A 17539-nucleotide genomic window follows, 5' to 3' on the forward strand; every position below is an offset into this window, starting at 1 on the left:
GATTTKMCCTTGTAAKKGTAGTTGTTTGTCTTTGAATTTSACTGTGTCTGTGATGTTGCTGGTGATTTCATCTGCCATCTTCCTGGCACTCTGACATTCATTGCGGTCTTCATCAACCAGAATCCCACTGTGACGAGCTATGTCAGTCATGTTTTCCACTGTCAACCAGTTTTGASTATTTTCAATGATGGCACCAACAGATGATTGCAGGGTTTTGACAAATTCTGCATCGTTTTTCTTTTTCTTCACAATCACATTTTGGTCATTGATACTGCAGTTTGTGATCATTTGTTTCAATGTGTCTACTCTGAACGATTTTCGTTGAGAGTTGACGACCAGAAAWAACTCTGCTTTTGTGTTTTTGCTTTTCAACAAATTGAGATCTGCCTTTAAATCATCAGTGAAAATGTAAACTGCAGCTGATGTTTGACACAGAAAGGAGAACTGTGTTTCAAAGGACCTGACATCTCCTCTGAGATTGGCCACCACCACAGGCTTAGTGAAGATGTCGATGTTTCTGTTCCCACATGGAAGGTACCAGCTGATTTCAACCAGWCCATYTGAGATTCTATGAGKGATGTCRCCACATTCCATATCATGATGAACAAATGTGTCATGGTACTGCTGAGGGTTACTAAGCAGTTTGTTCAAGATCTGAGACTTGGACACTCTAATCTCCCCTAACCTAACAAAGGACACCATRGGMATATCAGAGAGTACAATTCTCTCCTCCACAAAAGMCTGTGTGGATGTTTGGGAAGAGAGTCTAAACTTYTTCAMTATGTCYCTCAAGGCCCASAGCATCAAAGTGCTTTGTTCTGTGTCACAGTTGGGCAGCARRAGAGGAACAGCAAACTGACACATGGACATTTTCTGGACCATCTCCTGCTGCAGGAAACCATCTGAGCACAGAAACAGGGCWGTTATCAGGTCCAGTGGATTAATCACATTACCGTTAGCAGAGTCACTTTTTAGATTGTSAAAACGGTCTTTATCCSGAAATGAAACACCTGCATCAGTGGACATACATTTCACACTCCTAGCATTTAGATTTGCCATCATTAATTTCTTAAGGAAGGCCCCTGGAAGTGACTGCATAGTGGTAAGAGGTTCATCTGATGTAGTATCAGCATTTATCTCAAGCACCAGTACGAACGCAGCTTGTTTCATAATGGTCTTCTAGTCCAGTCTTTGACAACACTCATCAGGTAGGATCCTGTAGGATAAGGAAATGAAGATCAGGACAACAGGAAAGATCCAAGGAATTCACCATCATATATTTCTCATCAGGGGAAGATACTTGTACCTTTACATCCCATATTTGACACATCTGCTATGATTTAGTTAAATTTACATTACCAGTAATTTAAACAGTTGAAGTCGGAAGTTTACATACACTTAGGCCAAACTAAATTTAAACTCAGTTTTTCACAATTCCTGACATTTAATCCTAGTCAAAATTCACCTTCTTACGTAGGTAGGATCACCACTTTATTTTAAGAATGTGAAATGTCAGAATAAATAGTAGAGAGAATTATTTCTTTCAGCTGTTATTCTTTCATCAATTCTCAGTGGTGTCCAGAAGTTTACATGCAGCTCAATTGTATTTGGTAAGCGTGCCTTTTAAATGTTTTAAACTTAGGTCAAACCATTTTGGGTAGCCTTTTCACAAGCTTCCCACAATATGTAGGGTGAAATTTGGCCCATTCCTCCTGACAGAAGCTGAATGTAGCGTGAGTCAGGTTGGTAGGCCTACTTGCTCGCCACACTTTTTCAAGTTCTGCCCACACATTTTCTATGGGATTGAGGGTCAGGGTGCTTTGTGACAGGCCACTGCAATACCGTTGACTTTGGTTGTCACCTTCAGCCATCTCTTGTCACAAACTATGGAAAGTTATGCTTGGACGTCATCATGTGCCATGTGGACATGACCCATTCTGCGATCAAGCTTATAAGTTGCCCAATGATTATAGCTTCTCGAGGTATTGTTGAGAAATTGCTTCAATTAATGCACATAATTTTTCCTTTCCTCATGATGCCATTATTTTTTGGTGAAGTGCAGCAGTCACTCCTGCCAGGAAAGCGACCCCACAACAAGAATACTGCCACCGCTCCCTGTGGCTTTCTACGGGTTGGGATGGTGTTCTTCGGCTTGCAAGCACTCCCCCTTTTTCCTCCAACACATAAGAGGATGGGTCAGTGATGGCCAAACAGTTTCTACGCACTGCTTCAAAAAAATTAAAGGGAAACACTTAGATTACAAACAATGATACTCCAAAGTCAATCACACTCTCTGTGAAACAAACTGTCCACTTAGGAAGCAAACACTGATTTGACAATAAATTCACATGCTATTGTGCAAATGGGAATAGAGGGCAGAGCAGTGGAAATGATATGCAATTAGCAAGACCACCCCAATAAAGGAGTGGTTCTGCAGGTGGTGACCACGGACCACTTCTCAGTTCCTATGCTTCCTGGCTGATGTTTTGGTCACTTTTGAAGCGGTGCTTTCACTCTAGTGGTAGCATGAGACGGAGTCTACAACCCACACAAGTGGCTCAGTAATGCAGCTCATCCAGGATGGCACATCAATGCGAGCTGTGGCAAGAAGGTTTGCTGTGTCTGTCAGCGTAGTGTCAGAGCATGGAGCGGCTACCAGGAGACAGGCCAGTACATCAGGAGACGTGGAGGAGGCCGTAGGAGGGCAACAACCCAGCAGCAGGACCGCTACCTCCGCTTTGTGCAAGGAGGAGCACTGCCAGAGCCCTGCAAATGACCTCCAGGCAGGCCACAAATGTGCATGTGTCTGCTCAAACGGTCAGAAACAGACCTCCATGAGGGTGGTATGAGGCCCGACGTCCACAGGTGGGGGTTGTGGCTTGCAGCCCAACACCGGCAGGACGTTTGGCATTTGCCACGAGAACACCAAGATTGGCAAATTCGCCACTGGGCCCTGTGCTCTTCAACAGATGAAACGCAGGTCACACTGAGCACATGTGACAGACGTGACAGAGTCTGGAGATCCGCCGTGGAGAACGTTCTGCTGCCTGCAACATCCTCCAGCATGACCGGTTTGGCGGTGGGTCAGTCATGGTGTGGGGTGGCATTTCTTTGGGGGGCCGCACAGCCCTCCATGTGCTCGCCAGAGGTAGCCTGACTGCCATTAGGTACCGCGATGAGATCCTCAGACCCCTTGTGAGACCATATGCTGGTGCGGTTGGCCCTGGGTTCCTCCTAATGCAAGACAATGCTAGACTCATGTGGCTGGAATGTGTCAGCAGTCCTGCAAGAGGAAGGCATTGATGCTATGGACTGGCCCGCCCGTTCCCCAGACCTGAATCCAATTGAGCCATCTGGGACATCATGTCTCGCTCCATCCACCAACGCACGTTGCACCACAGACTGTCCAGGAGTTGGCGGATGCTTTAGTCCAGGTCTGGGAGGAGATCCCTCAGGAACCATCCGCCACCTCATCAGGGAGCATGCCCAGCATTGTAGGGAGGTACATACAGGCACGTGGAGGCCACACACACTACTGGAGCCTCATTTTTACTGTTTTAAGGACATTACATCAAAGTTGGATCAGCCTGTAGTGTGGTTTTCCACTTTCCACAAAATTCCACAATTTTGAGTATGACTCAAATCCAGACCTCCATGGGTTGATAAATTTGATTTCCATTGATCATTTTTGTGTGATTTTGTTGTCAGCACATTCAACTATGTAAAGAAGAAAGTATTTAATAAGAATTTTTCATTCATTCAGATCTAGGATGTGTTATTTTAGTGTTCTTTTTATTTTTTTGGACAGTGTATTTTGTTTCATCAGACCAGAGGACATTTCTCCCAAAAAGTACGATCTTTGTCCCCTATGTGCAGTTGCAAACCATAGTCTGGCTTTTTTATATGGCAGTTTTGGAGAGTGGCTTCTTCCTTGCTGAGTGGCTTTCAGGTTATGTCGATATAGGACTCGTTTTACTGTGGTTATAGATACTTTTGTACCTGTTACCTCCAGCATCTTCACGAAGGTTCCTTTGCTGTTGTTCTGGATTGATTTGCACTTTTCGCACCAAGGTACGTTCATTCTCTAGCGAGACAGAAGGCGTCTCCTTCCTGAGACGGCTGCCTGTCCCATGGTGTTATTACTTGCATACTATTGTTTGTACAGATGAAGTGGTACCTTCAGGCGTTTGGAAATTGCTCCCAATGGATGAACCCGACTTGTGGAGCTCTACAAATTTTGGGGGAGTCTTTGGCTGATTTCTTTTGATTTCCCATGATGTCAAGGAAAGAGGCACTGGGTTTGAAGGTAGGCCTTAAAATAACATCCACAGGTACACCTCCAATTGACTCAAATGAATGTCAATTACTCTATCAAAAGCTTTCTAAAGCCATGACATTTTCTGGAATTTTCCAAGCTGTTAGGCACAGTCAACTTAGTGTTTTTTTTTAAACTTCTGACCCACTGAATCGAGATACAGTGAATTATAAGTGAAATAATCTGTCTGTAAACAATTGTTGGAAAAATTACCTGTGTCATGCACAAAGTAGATGTCCTAACCGACTTGCCAAAAAGCCTATAGTTTGTTAACAAGAAATTTGTGGAGTGGTTGAAAAACGAGTTTTAATGACTCCAACCTAAGTGTACCGTATGTAAACTTCCGACTTCAACTGTAGATAACTAGTCAGTTTGACACCAGAGATAATACTTAAGTAGGTTACTTCATTACAACATTCACTTAAAATGAACCTTACAAATAGCAGTGTTGGGTGATATGAAAAGCCATATTCAATCAATAATATAATAATACTCGTAGGAAAGGTTTTCATCTTTAGCTCAAAATCTGTGGATACTATTTGACTAGAAAGGTTCTAAATGTTTGTAAAACATCACAGCACAATTRAAAAATATATGACACATGGAAACCAAACGAGGGTGGTCTATGGTGATGGGTGRGATGGGCTGAGAGTGGCTGAGGGGTGGGATTAAAGAGCTTATGTTTGGTCATGTATTATKGTGATTGCTGTATATAAAAGTATCAGGTATGTAAAATGTATATGTAGAATGTATATGTAAAATGTATGTATACGTAGCAGAAAAGCTGTAAAAAAAAGAAGAAAAAAAAAGATGTCCTCCGAAGAGGTGGGTGGTGGATGGGTTAACATGCTAACCAGACCGGACACGTCACGTGCGCGAGCGTTGCAAAACAAATTTAGAAATCCATGTTATTCAATTATTGCACCCACACTGCTCGAGCGTCTGCGACGCCAAGGGCTAAAATAGAACTCCTTTCTATTTCTAAACCAGATCGTGCTGCAAGTCTTGCCTCTCCCATCTCCTCATTGGTTTATAGAAGCAGGTACCCACGTGCCATCTCCTCATTGGTTATACCCACGTGGGTGATTGAAAGACGAAATGTTTTGCCGGTTGTCGTGGTAATACTATGAACGTTTAGATGCCAATCCCCATATAAGTTCAAAGATGAAAAAGCCTGGAAGGAGGAGAGATGACTAGAAACAATTCGGTTGGCCGTTTTATGTGTGGATTAATTGTCGGAGTAGAGGGCCTTGTGCATTTCAGGTAAAATAACTCAATGTTTATATCACAGGACAAATTAGCTAGCAACAGCAAGCTAGCTCAATAGGACAAATTAGCTAGCAAGTGCAAGCTAACCAGCTAAATTGCCATACATGTTTAATGCTTTTCGACCTGTCCCCAAATTAATGTCATTGGTTCAGAGTTTGTTTTGATATTTTAACCTGCGTGTCGTGATCAAGTTTGGTGGAGGGGGACAAAATTCATTTATGCACGATGGCGCACGCGCGCAGCCAGTTTGGGTTCCATGTAATAAACATCTTACTTTTTAAATTTTTTATAATTAGGGTACATCCTTACTTGTAATGATGGTTGTTGACACCAGTTGACTTTGCCTTCCATCTTCCAGCACAGTGCAGACAGTGACAGAGTACTGACTACCACCTTGCAGGTCAGAGAGAGTGATGCTGTGTGAAGACGTGGTAGTGGTGTGTGGTTCTGTCCCTGGACAGTGGTATGAGATCTGATAATGATGTTGGGTTTGGTCCAATCCTGGTGGCTGGCTCCAGCTAACAGCAGCTGATGTGGTGGCCACTGAGTCAACAGTCAGCTGGTCTGGAGTAGGGGGTACTAAGGGAAAATACATTATTGTCAGGGCTACAGTTTAACTCCAGAAACATATTACAGGAGTGTTATACGCAGGTTTTGGGGTTTTGCTCATTTTTGTTTTTGAGGTTGGTTCTGTTTGGGTGTGGTTTGACCTGATTGGAATCATCCTCGTTGTTCAGGATGTGTTTCACCAGTTGCCTCATTAGTCAGTTGAGGGGATATTTAAGAGCAGCTGATTTGCTCCAATTGCTTTTAGCTCCATATCATAAGTTGGCGCGGGTTTCTATTTTGGTTTGCCTTTTCTCTGCGCAACTTAAGTGGGCACTTATGGGGGTATCTTTTGGGACACAGATTCTTGTTGCTAGTCAACTTTCAGGGAACACGCCATGGGTGTCTGAGAACCCCTCCTAAAACCCCACCTGTATCATTCTGGTTGTTCAGGGATTATTTCTTAGTTCCCTATTTCTGTTGAGCAACAATATTATTGGTTTAACAATATTATTGGGGCAAGTCCGGGATATTGTTTTCCATGAGTATGATAGTCACTCTAATCACCTACTCTGAAGCTCTACTGTGCCCAGAGATTTGAGTTTTCAAAATACACTTTTGGGGTAGAGTTTCTGTTACTGACAACCACTCAGAGGGTGGTGAAATCTGTGAAAAAGTGCATAAACACACAAAACAGATGGACTTTGATTTGGGAGCATTTGTGGGGAACTCTACTTGGGAGTTACTTGATAAATGTACGAAGACAAATCTTCTCATTGCAGAGCATTATGACATCAAAGTGGTACATGTCGATCCAAAAACAGTAGTCAGAGTTAATTGGTACTGCTTTGGTGAAGGAGGAAATCCTCCCAGAAAGGAAGGATGATGAAAAGGGTCCTATAGGTGGTACAATACACCCCGTAGACTTGCAACTGCCAGAGGTAGAACTAAAGGCAAAATGGGAGCAACAAAAATTAGAGCTTGAGCACATGGAAAGGGAAAGAAAATGTGGGGAGAGATTGGAGGAAGGGAAATTAGAGTTGGAACAGGCCATTCAGCAGGCCATTCAGCAGGCCATTCAGCAGGCCATTCAGCAGGTCATTCGGTTAAAACAGAACAATAAGAACGTGCTGCTAGAGAACAAGAACACGAGCCAACCGATTAAAAGAGATAGAGATGGTAGCATACCAGAGAGATAGAGCTGGTAGCACTTTGAATCAGGTCAGTCTATCTTGCACCCTCAATAGTGTTTGGTCTTGGTCGGAACAGCCAGCTTGTACCGCCTTTCAGCGGAAAGGAGAAGGACGTATTTATTTTACTTGTTTTTGCGGATTGCCACATCCCTAACATGGCCGCGTGATATCTGGCCACTGCTCCTCCAAAGTGTTCTTGTGAGGAAAGCTCATGAAAGTGTACGCCGCTTTCTCTTGACCAGAGTTCAGATTATGACACCATTAAAGCTGCTGTACTTCCAGCTTACGAGTTGGTCCCTCAGGCATACAGAAATGTTTTGTAAATTACAAAACACAGAATCACAAAGCCATGTTGAATTCGTAAGGGAACAAGCATGTCTTTTTGATCAGTGGTGTGGTTCTCAAGAGGTAAAGGACCTTGAGGATTCAAAGACTCATAGTTCTCCAGCAGTTAAAGAATTGCCTTCACGAAAGGGTTGCTACCTACATTTATGAGCACAAGGATCTCACACTTGAGAAAGCTGCAGCTGCTAATTGGTTTGTGTTGACACATAAAACTACCTTCACAATCAAAGCACCCAGTAGCTCTCCCTACATAAGAGAGAAGAGAAGTCACCTCCTACTACGAGGTTTCAGTCTCTTCCCCCAGTGTCCARAAACAAGGATCGTCAGAAAACTGGTTCTTCGTATCCGTAAGTTTGTCATTACTGCCATGAGAAAGGACACAGTCTCAGTGGCCTAAGTTGAAACAGAAAACAMTTGAGAGAGAAAGCAGTTTATTTTTGTGGGAGCACTCCAGCCCGTTAAATCTCTGGTTGGTGTACTGGTGTATCTCCTAAACAAGATTTTGGATCAGATGTGTATGAACCCTTTGTTTCAGACGGGTTCTTGTCTCTACGTAATGGTGATGCTGTTAATCAGCCTGGAAAGATACTGCGAGGAACTGGGACAGCTGAATCCCTCCTTTTGGAGAATATTTTGCCTTTGTCTGAGACTTCAGCAACTGGTTACAGTGTGTGTTTGTACAAGGTGTGGAGGTGGGGTACATGGAAGTTCCTTTGTATAACGTGGAACTCGAGTCTGATCTTGTTTCTGGATCTGTTATCGTTGGAGTGAGGCCTAGCCTAACGGGGTTTCATTCATTTTTTTTTTGTTGCAAAGATTAGGAGGAAGTGAATGTTGTGCCAAATCATGTTGTTTGTAAGGAACCCAGAGTAGAGGAACCTGATGGGTTATCAGTATAGTAGTGCTATGTCTAAGAAGATTGCCATGGTCAAGCAGTGTTGAGGAGGATGTCAGCGATTCCACCATGTTCCATCTATCTGAGACTTTTATGTGTGGTTCTGATTTCAGTAAACCTCCTGAGTTGACTTCTCCTTTGAAAACCCCAAAGGTGAGTGAGTTTGTAGGACTTATAAAAGAAGAGAGGGTTCCTGCAGTTGACACTTCGATGTCTAGGAAACAGCTTATTGCTGAACAGAGTAAAGATTCTTCCCTCGCCCCTCTTTTTGCTGAGATACGTCCAGAGGAGTTTGATGAAGTTTGTTTGGGTTAATTTGACAGAGATGGTGTTCTGATGAGGAAATGGCGTTCTTGGGGTAATGGCTGAACTAGGCCTCTTTCAGCCTCCCCAAGAGGCCAACGTCTCTTGACTAGGTTGCCCAGTGTTGCACTAAGATTGCTCACTTCACAAAACAAAAAAAGAAACCCGTTAAACATTTAATAAAATGTGTTCAGCCTTACGGGAGAAAAGGTCAAATAAGGCCAGAGCTTTTGATATGGTTAGAAATAAGCTCAGAACAGAAGCAACAAAACAATTTTGATTTGTAATGTAACAAAATCGCTCCAGTTACTGGTAAAGAAACAATCCGTTGTAATTGGGGGAAGATCTCTTACTAGTGTAGATTGTTGTAGACAGGTTCACTCTGTTCCCCATTGCTCAGCACAGTTGTAACACTAACAGTGTAATCTGTGCCAGGTTGCAGGTTTGAAAGTGTTTTGTGGCAGTCGTCAGTATTGGCTCTGTTCCTGGGCTGCAGTAGGATATGGACTTTCTCCATCTCTTCAGCCTTGGTGCAGCTGAGATTGAAGAGGTCTCTTCCAAAAGGAACATCTTTAAATCTGGGTGCTAGGAGCACTGTAATAAAACCTATACTTGTTTAGAAGAGATGGGCTGTTTTTGACAGAGTCCCAAATTGTCTCTAGGAATGAATGAATTATGTAGTCTGCAGGTAGGTAATGATTTAGTGAAGGATGTGGATGAGAGGTAGTCTAGTGGTTAAGTATGTTGGGCCAGTAAACGAAAGGTCGCTGGTTTAAATCCCAGAGTCTGACATCAGCAACAGGACCTGGAATCCCCGACTCTGAGCAAGGCACTTAACCCTAATTGCTCAGGATAAGAGTGTCTGCTAAATGACTAAAATGTAGTCTGAATAAAAATACAAGTTAGCCTACTGTACCTGCGGATAGGGATGCTGAGACACATCTGCTTTGGCTTCCATCTTCTCCCTCTGTAGCCACGTTGAACTGGTACTTTTTACCAGGGTTGAGTCTGCTTATTTCAACTTCATGAACATTTTTCACCCCTAGACTGCATGGTTCCACGTCGCAACCCCAGGTCACTCTGAACTTCTGTGGTCCCTTCAGCCCTTCAGGAGGACCCCAGCTCAGAGACACAGAGTCTGACGTCAGCAACAGAACCTGGATGTCACCAGGAGGGGGCAGCACTGGTGAAGGTATAACGGGTGATTGAAAAACAGACTTCATTGACATTACATTTGTACTATTCATTCCAGCAGTTAAAGGAAAACAATTGACATCTTACAAAATGTATCCTATAAAATTGAGATTCAAATTAAATAATATTGTTTGGGTCAGTTTATTCTGTTTCCACATACTGTATACTACACATACCATCATCTGAGGACAGCATTGTGTGTTGGTCTCCATCAAAACTCTTAGGCTGCGAAAACAAAATATTTTGCTAAATGTAAAACAGAGGATTTTTAAAAGATACATAACTGCTTTTGATATTCTTCTGTAACGCTGAAAGCGCAGATTACGTATTTTGAACAACGTTGTGAATTTAACATTGTAATAGTCAGTCCATTTTTTGAGTCACGTCCCCCTCCATCCTTGACTTTTCCTAAATGAGTAAATGTATTACAGTGCCGTTGTTAGAATTAACTTTTAATCTGTCTATCTGCATATTTCAAGACATGGCATTTGAGGGAGCGGTGAGATACCCAATGGGGTGGACCATACAGTACCTTTCTCGTCAATGATTTTGAAAAAACTTCTACTTTAAAACTGGAAATCAAATGATGCTCCATCACTAAAACAGTGGATGAATGAAATGCATTATTATTTAAATATTGAAAAGGTGTGGGCTCCAGAGAAAAGTAGAACAGTGTAATTTGAGGCCATATGGCATAGAGTGCTACATGCACTGTAACGTTCCAGGAGATGAAGGGGGAGGGGTTGTGAGACATACATGATGTGTATGGGTGGGAACATGTGGGTCTGAGCAGGTGTGATGTCATTGATCTTTGTTGAAATTTCTGTGCGTCTGTTTATTGTATTTTGTTTCGTTGTTAATGTTTGAGAAAATACACTGAACAAAAATATAAAGGCAACATGTAAATTATTGTTCCCATGTTTCATGAGCTGAAATAAAAGATCCCAAAAATGCTCCGTTGCACAAAAGTCGTATTTTTCTCAATTTTGTGCACAAATTTGTTTGCATCTCTATTAGTGAGCATTTTTTCTCCAAGATAATCCATCCACATGACAGGCGTGGTGTATCAAAAAGCTGATTAAACAGTATGATCATTACGCAGGTGCACCTTGTGCTGGGGACAATAAAAGGACACACTAAAATGTGTAATTTTGTCAAACAACACATTGCCAGTTGTCTCGTGCTTTGAGGGAGCGTGCAACTGGCATGCTGACTGCAGGAATCTCCACCAGAGCTGTTGCCAGAGAATTGAATGTTCCTTTCTCTACCATAAGCCGAGACGGCTTATGGTAGAGAAATTAACCTTTGTTGTTTTAGAGAATTTGGCAGTACATCCAACAGGCCTCACAACCGTTGTTTTCTGGGCGAGCGGTTTGCTGATGTCAACATTGTGAACAGAGTGCCCCACGGTGGCAGYGGTGTTGTTGTATGGGCAGACATTAGCTACGGACAACCAACACAATTGCATTTTATTGATGACAATTTGAATGCACAAAACTATCGTGACGAGATCCTGAAGCCAATTGTGAGGCCCATTTTTGTACGGTATCGGTGACCAACAGATGCATATCTGTGTTCCCAGTCATGTGGAATCCATAGATAAGGGCCCAATGAATTTATTTCAACCTACTGAATTCTCCTATGAACTGTAACTCAGTAAAAGCAATGAAATTGTTGCATTTATATTTTTTGTTAASTGTATATATAAAAATGTAATCGTACAAAAAATATAATTACGATGTCACCAACATAGTGTATTATAAGCCGTTTTAGGAGGACATATCCTCCTCCCCCTGCCCTTCCTTCATCCGGCTGCACATCTGACTAATAGCCCATCGAAACTACACATCAACTATATTGAAACTAATAACATAATAGTAACATAATACAAATCCTATTCTGTTCTTTTTAAAAACATCTAGTTGAATAATATTTCTTAAGACCTGCCTAAACAAAATGATGATGGTGTAGTTCACTCAAGTTACAAAATTAAATATTGTTTTCCTTACCCTCTAATCAGTCTATGGAAAAGGTATGACAGCAGTCAATGCTTTGGTTTAGCTTCATTGGCACTGTTGACACATGCTAACATTTTAGCAATTGTTGTACACATCTCATTAAAGTYATGGGACACAYATTAGCCTTGTTCACACATCATGTTCAAATCATCTACAAGTGACCTTGTTGAGCTTCACAATCAATKWTAGATACAGTACTTTTGGATGATTTGGACATGATACACGTAAAATGCTAATATCGGTCCCATGACTTGAATTGGATTTGAGCCACAAATGCGAAAAAACACTTGCATGTGGAAACAGTGCCAGGAAAACTRAACCAAAGCATGGATTGMTGTCATACTTTCAAATAACGGAAGACATATTTCAGTTTAATGCGTTCAGTTGTACAACTGACTAGTTATCCCCTTTCCCATGTAATTTGGGATAGCAATAAAACCAGATTGAAAAACAGATCAAATAACCCCTTACAACAGGRACTGTGAAGAGACAGACATTCTATATTTTGTTTTGTATTGTATTATGTCTGTCACGTTATTTAATTGTAACATAAATATAGTGCAATATATACTACTTTGTGTTTTGCTTCCTGTTTGGACCCCAGGAAGAGTAGCCACTGCCTCAGCAGCAGATAATTGCAGATCCTAATCAGAACTAATAAAATACTAAGACCTTCATAACACAGCAAAAGGATTATTGTTGCCGTAGCACATATGAAATGTTTTAATTAGGCTGTTAGAAAATGTTGACGGCCCAAACTGGGATGCCTCGAGTCCCAACGGTTCTAGTGTTAATTAAGGAGCGTTCAGACATGTACTGTTCAGAAATGTACTGACACTGGAACTGCACTGTACAACCCCGAAAGAAAAGAGAACCCCAGTAGTTACCTGTCTTCCAGATTAACCACAGTAGTTACCTGTCTTCCTGATTAACCCCAGTAGTTACCTGTCTTCCAGATTAACCCCAGTAGTTACCTGTCTTCCTGATTAACCCCAGTAGTTACCTGTCTTCCAGATTACCCAGTAGTTGCTGTCTTCCTGATTAACCCAGTAGTTTACCTGTCTTCCAGATAAACCCCAGTAGTTACCTGTCTTCCAGATTAACCCCAGTAGTTGCTGTCTTCCTGATTAACCCCAGTAGTTACCTGTCTTCCAGATAAACCCCAGTAGTTACCTGTCTTCCAGATTAACCCCAGTAGTTGCCTGTCTTCCTGATTAACCCCAGTAGTTACCTGTCTTTCAGATTAACCCCAGTAGTTGCCTGTCTTCCTGATTAACCCCAGTAGTTACCTGTCTTCCAGAATAAACCCCAGTAGTTACCTGTCTTCCAGATTAACCCCAGTAGTTGCCTGTCTTCCTGATTAACCCCAGTAGTTACCTGTCTTCCAGATTAACCCCAGTAGCTACCTGTCTTCCAGATTAAACCCCAGTAGTTACCTGTCTTCCAGATTAACCCCAGTAGCTACCTGTCTTCCAGATTAACCCCAGTAGCTACCTGTCCTTCCTGATTAACCCCAGTAGCTACCTGTCTTCCCGATTAACCCCAGTAGTTACCTGTCTTCCTGATTAACCCCAGTAGTTACCTGTCTTCCCGATTAACCCCAGTAGTTACTTGTCTTCCTGATTAACCCCAGTAGATACCTGTCTTCCTGATTAACCCCGTAGTTACCTGTCTTCCCGATTAACCACAGTAGTTACCTGTTCCCGATTAACCACAGTAGTTACCTGTCTTCCAGATTAACCACAGTAGTTACCTGTCTTCCTGATTAACCCCAGTAGTTACCTGTCTTCCAGATTAACCCCAGTAGTTGCCTGTCTTCCTGATTAACCCCAGTAGTTACCTGTCTTCCAATTAACCCAGTGCTACCTGTCTTCCAGATTAACCCCAGTAGTTACCTGTCTTCCAGATTAACCCCAGTAGCTTCCTGTCTTCCAGATTAACCCCAGTAGTTACTGTCTTCCGATTAACCCAGTAGTTACCTGTCTTCCAGATTAACCCCAGTAGCTACCTGTCTTCCAGATTAACCCAGTAGCTACCTGTCTTCCAGATTAACCCAGTAGCTACCTGTCTTCCAGATTAACCCCAGTAGCTACCTGTCTTCCAGATTAACCCCAGTAGTTACCTGTCTTCCTGCTTTCTTTATCTGATGGAGGGTGGTATCATGTCCTTTGTGGTTTTCTCTGCACACTGACTACAGATCAGCATCTGGTCTGTCCGCAGAACACCTCCAGAGAACTATAGTCATGTTGGCAGAGTTTCTGCACCAGGTCTCCAGTCACATCCACCAGTGTGTGTCTCTTTGTTTAGGTATTGTATAGTGCTGTCTGATGTGGGTCTCACAGTAGGACACACTGCAGGTCTGACAGAACTTCACAGCTTGGACCTCAGAGCAGATATCACAGGGTACCTCTCCTGGCCTGATGGGAATTGGAAATAACAGTTATTAAATACATCGATCAAAAGAACCTCATCCATTCAGAAGCTCCAGGTGGTATCTGATTTTAAGACCTTGGCATCATACTTGATTCCAACCTCTCTTTCAAAAAGCATGTGAAAAAGGTCATTCAGATAACCAAATTCAACCAAGCTAATTCCGATTTATACAAGTAATTGTTTGACTACAGAGGTAGCAAAACTGTACTTAAAATCTATGATACTCCCCCACTTAACATACTGCTTGACTAGTTGGGCCAAGCTTGCTGTACAACATTAAAACCTATTCAGTCTGTCTACAAACAGGCTCTCAAGTGCTTGATAGGAAGCCCAATAGCCATCATCACTGTTACATCCTCAGAAAGCTTGAGCTCCTGAGTTGGAAAAATCTTGTGCAATACACCGACGCATCTCTTGTATTCAAGATCCTAAATGGCCTGGCTAACGCTCCACTCAGTATTATTGTTAAATGGAACCCCAAACATATGGCAGCAGATCCACAAGGTCTGCCATGAGAGGTGACTGTATAGTTCCCTTAAGGAAAAGCACCTTTAGTAAATCCGCATTCTCTGTAAGAGCTTCCCATGTCTGGAACACACTGCCATCAGACACACATAACTGTACCACCTATCATACTTTCACAAAATGCATGAAGACATGGCTAAGGTCAATCAGATTTGTGATCATAATCCTTAGCTGTGTATTGCCGCTTTCCATGTTGTCTGTAGCTTGTGAGGTGTGGAACACTTGTTGCTTTTATGAATTTTGTCTTGCTGCTTTTTGTTCTATGTTGCTCTGTCTGTATGCTACGTCTTGCTTGTCCTATGTTGCTCTGTCTGTATGCTATGTCTTGCTTTGTCTATGTTGCTCTGCGTGTGCTCACTGCTCAATGATTGTCTATACTGTAATTGTTTTAATAACCTGCCCAGGGACTGCGGTTGAAAATTAGCCGTCTGGCTAAAACGGGCACTTTTACTGAAACGTTGATTAATGTGCACTGTCCCTGTAAAAACACAAATAAACTCAACTCAAACTCAAACACATAATGGCCTGATAATATAACACATGGTAACCTACCTATAACTATCTGTTATCATGATAATATAACCATGGTAACCTACCTATAACTCTATGCTATCATGATAATATAACACATGGAACTACCTATAACTCTATGCTATCATGATAATATAACACATGGTAACCTACCTATAACTCTATGCTATCATGATAATATAACATGGTAACCTACTATAACTATCTGTATCATGATAATAAACACATGGTAACTACCTATAACTATCTGTTATCATGTTAAATAACACATGGTAACCTACCTATACTATCTGTTATCATGATAATATAACACATGGTAACCTTCCTATAACTCTATGTTATCATGATAATATAACACATGGTAACCTTCCTATAACTATCTGTTATCATGATAAATAAACACATGGTAACCTACCATAACTATCTGTTATCATGATAATATAACACATGGTAACCTTCCTATAACTGTTATCATGATAATATAACACATGGTAATTCCTATAACTGTTATCATGATAATATAACACATGGTAACTACCTATAACTATCTGTTATCATGATAATTATACACATGGTAACCTTCCTATATACTGTTATCATGATAATAATAACACATGGTAAACTACCTATAACTATCTGTTATCATGATAATATAACACATGGTAACCTTCCTATAACTATCTGTTATCATGATAATATAACAACACTGGTCCCTACCTATAACTATCTGTTATCATGATAATATAACACATGGTAACCTACCTATAACTATCTGTTATGTCATGATAATATAAACATGGTAACCTACTATAACTATCTGTTATCATGATAATATAACAACATGGGTAACCTACCTATAACTATCTGTTATCATGATAATATACACATGGTACTTCCTATAACTGTTATCATGATAATATAACACATGGTAAACTACCTATAAACTATCTGTTATCATGATAAATAACACATGGTAACTACGCTATAACTATCTGTTATCATGATAATATAACAACACATGGTAACCTACCTATAACCATCTGTTATCATGATGTGTATTTGTGCTTTAAATTAAGTCACAGATCTTTTATTTCATGAGGTCAGCATTTTTTACAACAGTGGCCTGTATTTACAGCTGGGTGCACATCATAATCTCACCCTTTGTTTTGTAGAGAGACCCCTCCTTTGAAATGAAGAGGGTATTCCATGGATCGGTCAGTCTTCATTGATAGAATACCAGAGGAAATAGACTCTGCTCTCTCTGATTGGCCCCTAGTAGTACAAGACAGACACACAAAACACACAAAAAATGAATAAAACACTAAATACTAAACACACAAAACAAATACAATAAACATTTATTATATTCCTCTCTTCCACATAATTATGATCTGAATCACCATGATGTGATATTTAGCTTCTCTTATTCTAGCCAACTACATAAAATAACAATCATTATAGGAACTTATTGACTTTTCCAGGTAGAACATAGAACGTGGAATCTAACTCTTCATTTTACTGTAAGGTCCCCTCCTTGAAACTAATAGGGATATTCATTGATCTGTTACTCTTCATTAAAATATACAACCAGAGGAAAGAGACTGCTCTTAAAACGTTGCAGCGTCATAGGATGCCACCTTTCCAATAAGTCAGTTCGTCAAAAATCTACCCTGCTAGAGCTGCCCCGGTCAACTGTAAGTGATGTTATTGTGAAGTGGAAACGTCTAGGAGCAACAACGGCTCAGCCGCGAAGTGGTAGGCCACACAAGCTCACAGAAAGGGAACGCCGAGTGCTGAAGCACATAGCACGTGACAATTGTTTGTCCACGCTTGAAACACTCACTAATGAGTTCCAAACTGCCTCTGGAAGCAACGTCAGCTCAAGAACTCTTCATCGGTAGTTTCATGAAATGGGTTTCCATGGCCAAGCAGCCGCACACAAACCTAAGATTACCATGTGCAATGCCAAGCG

At 41.4% G+C, this 17539-nt stretch overlaps 1 protein-coding gene across 1 annotated transcript; it reads right to left on the reverse strand.

The window, feature by feature from the left end:
- Positions 1-680: 680 nt before the first annotated feature.
- LOC139026236 (receptor-type tyrosine-protein phosphatase H-like) lies at positions 681-17157 on the reverse strand. The gene is made up of 8 exons (XM_070441520.1): positions 17075-17157; positions 16726-16839; positions 14201-14495; positions 10237-10285; positions 9783-10049; positions 5894-6163; positions 828-902; positions 681-685 (listed from the first exon to the last, which is right to left on the reverse strand). Exons 4-8 carry the CDS (start codon positions 10253-10255, stop codon positions 681-683), a joined length of 636 nt encoding a protein of 211 aa, XP_070297621.1. The 5' UTR covers positions 10256-10285; positions 14201-14495; positions 16726-16839; positions 17075-17157.
- Between the last annotated feature and the right edge of the window lie 382 nt (positions 17158-17539).

Source organism: Salvelinus sp. IW2-2015, unplaced genomic scaffold (genome assembly GCF_002910315.2).
Source record: "Salvelinus sp. IW2-2015 unplaced genomic scaffold, ASM291031v2 Un_scaffold4172, whole genome shotgun sequence".
NCBI lineage: Eukaryota > Metazoa > Chordata > Actinopteri > Salmoniformes > Salmonidae > Salvelinus > Salvelinus sp. IW2-2015.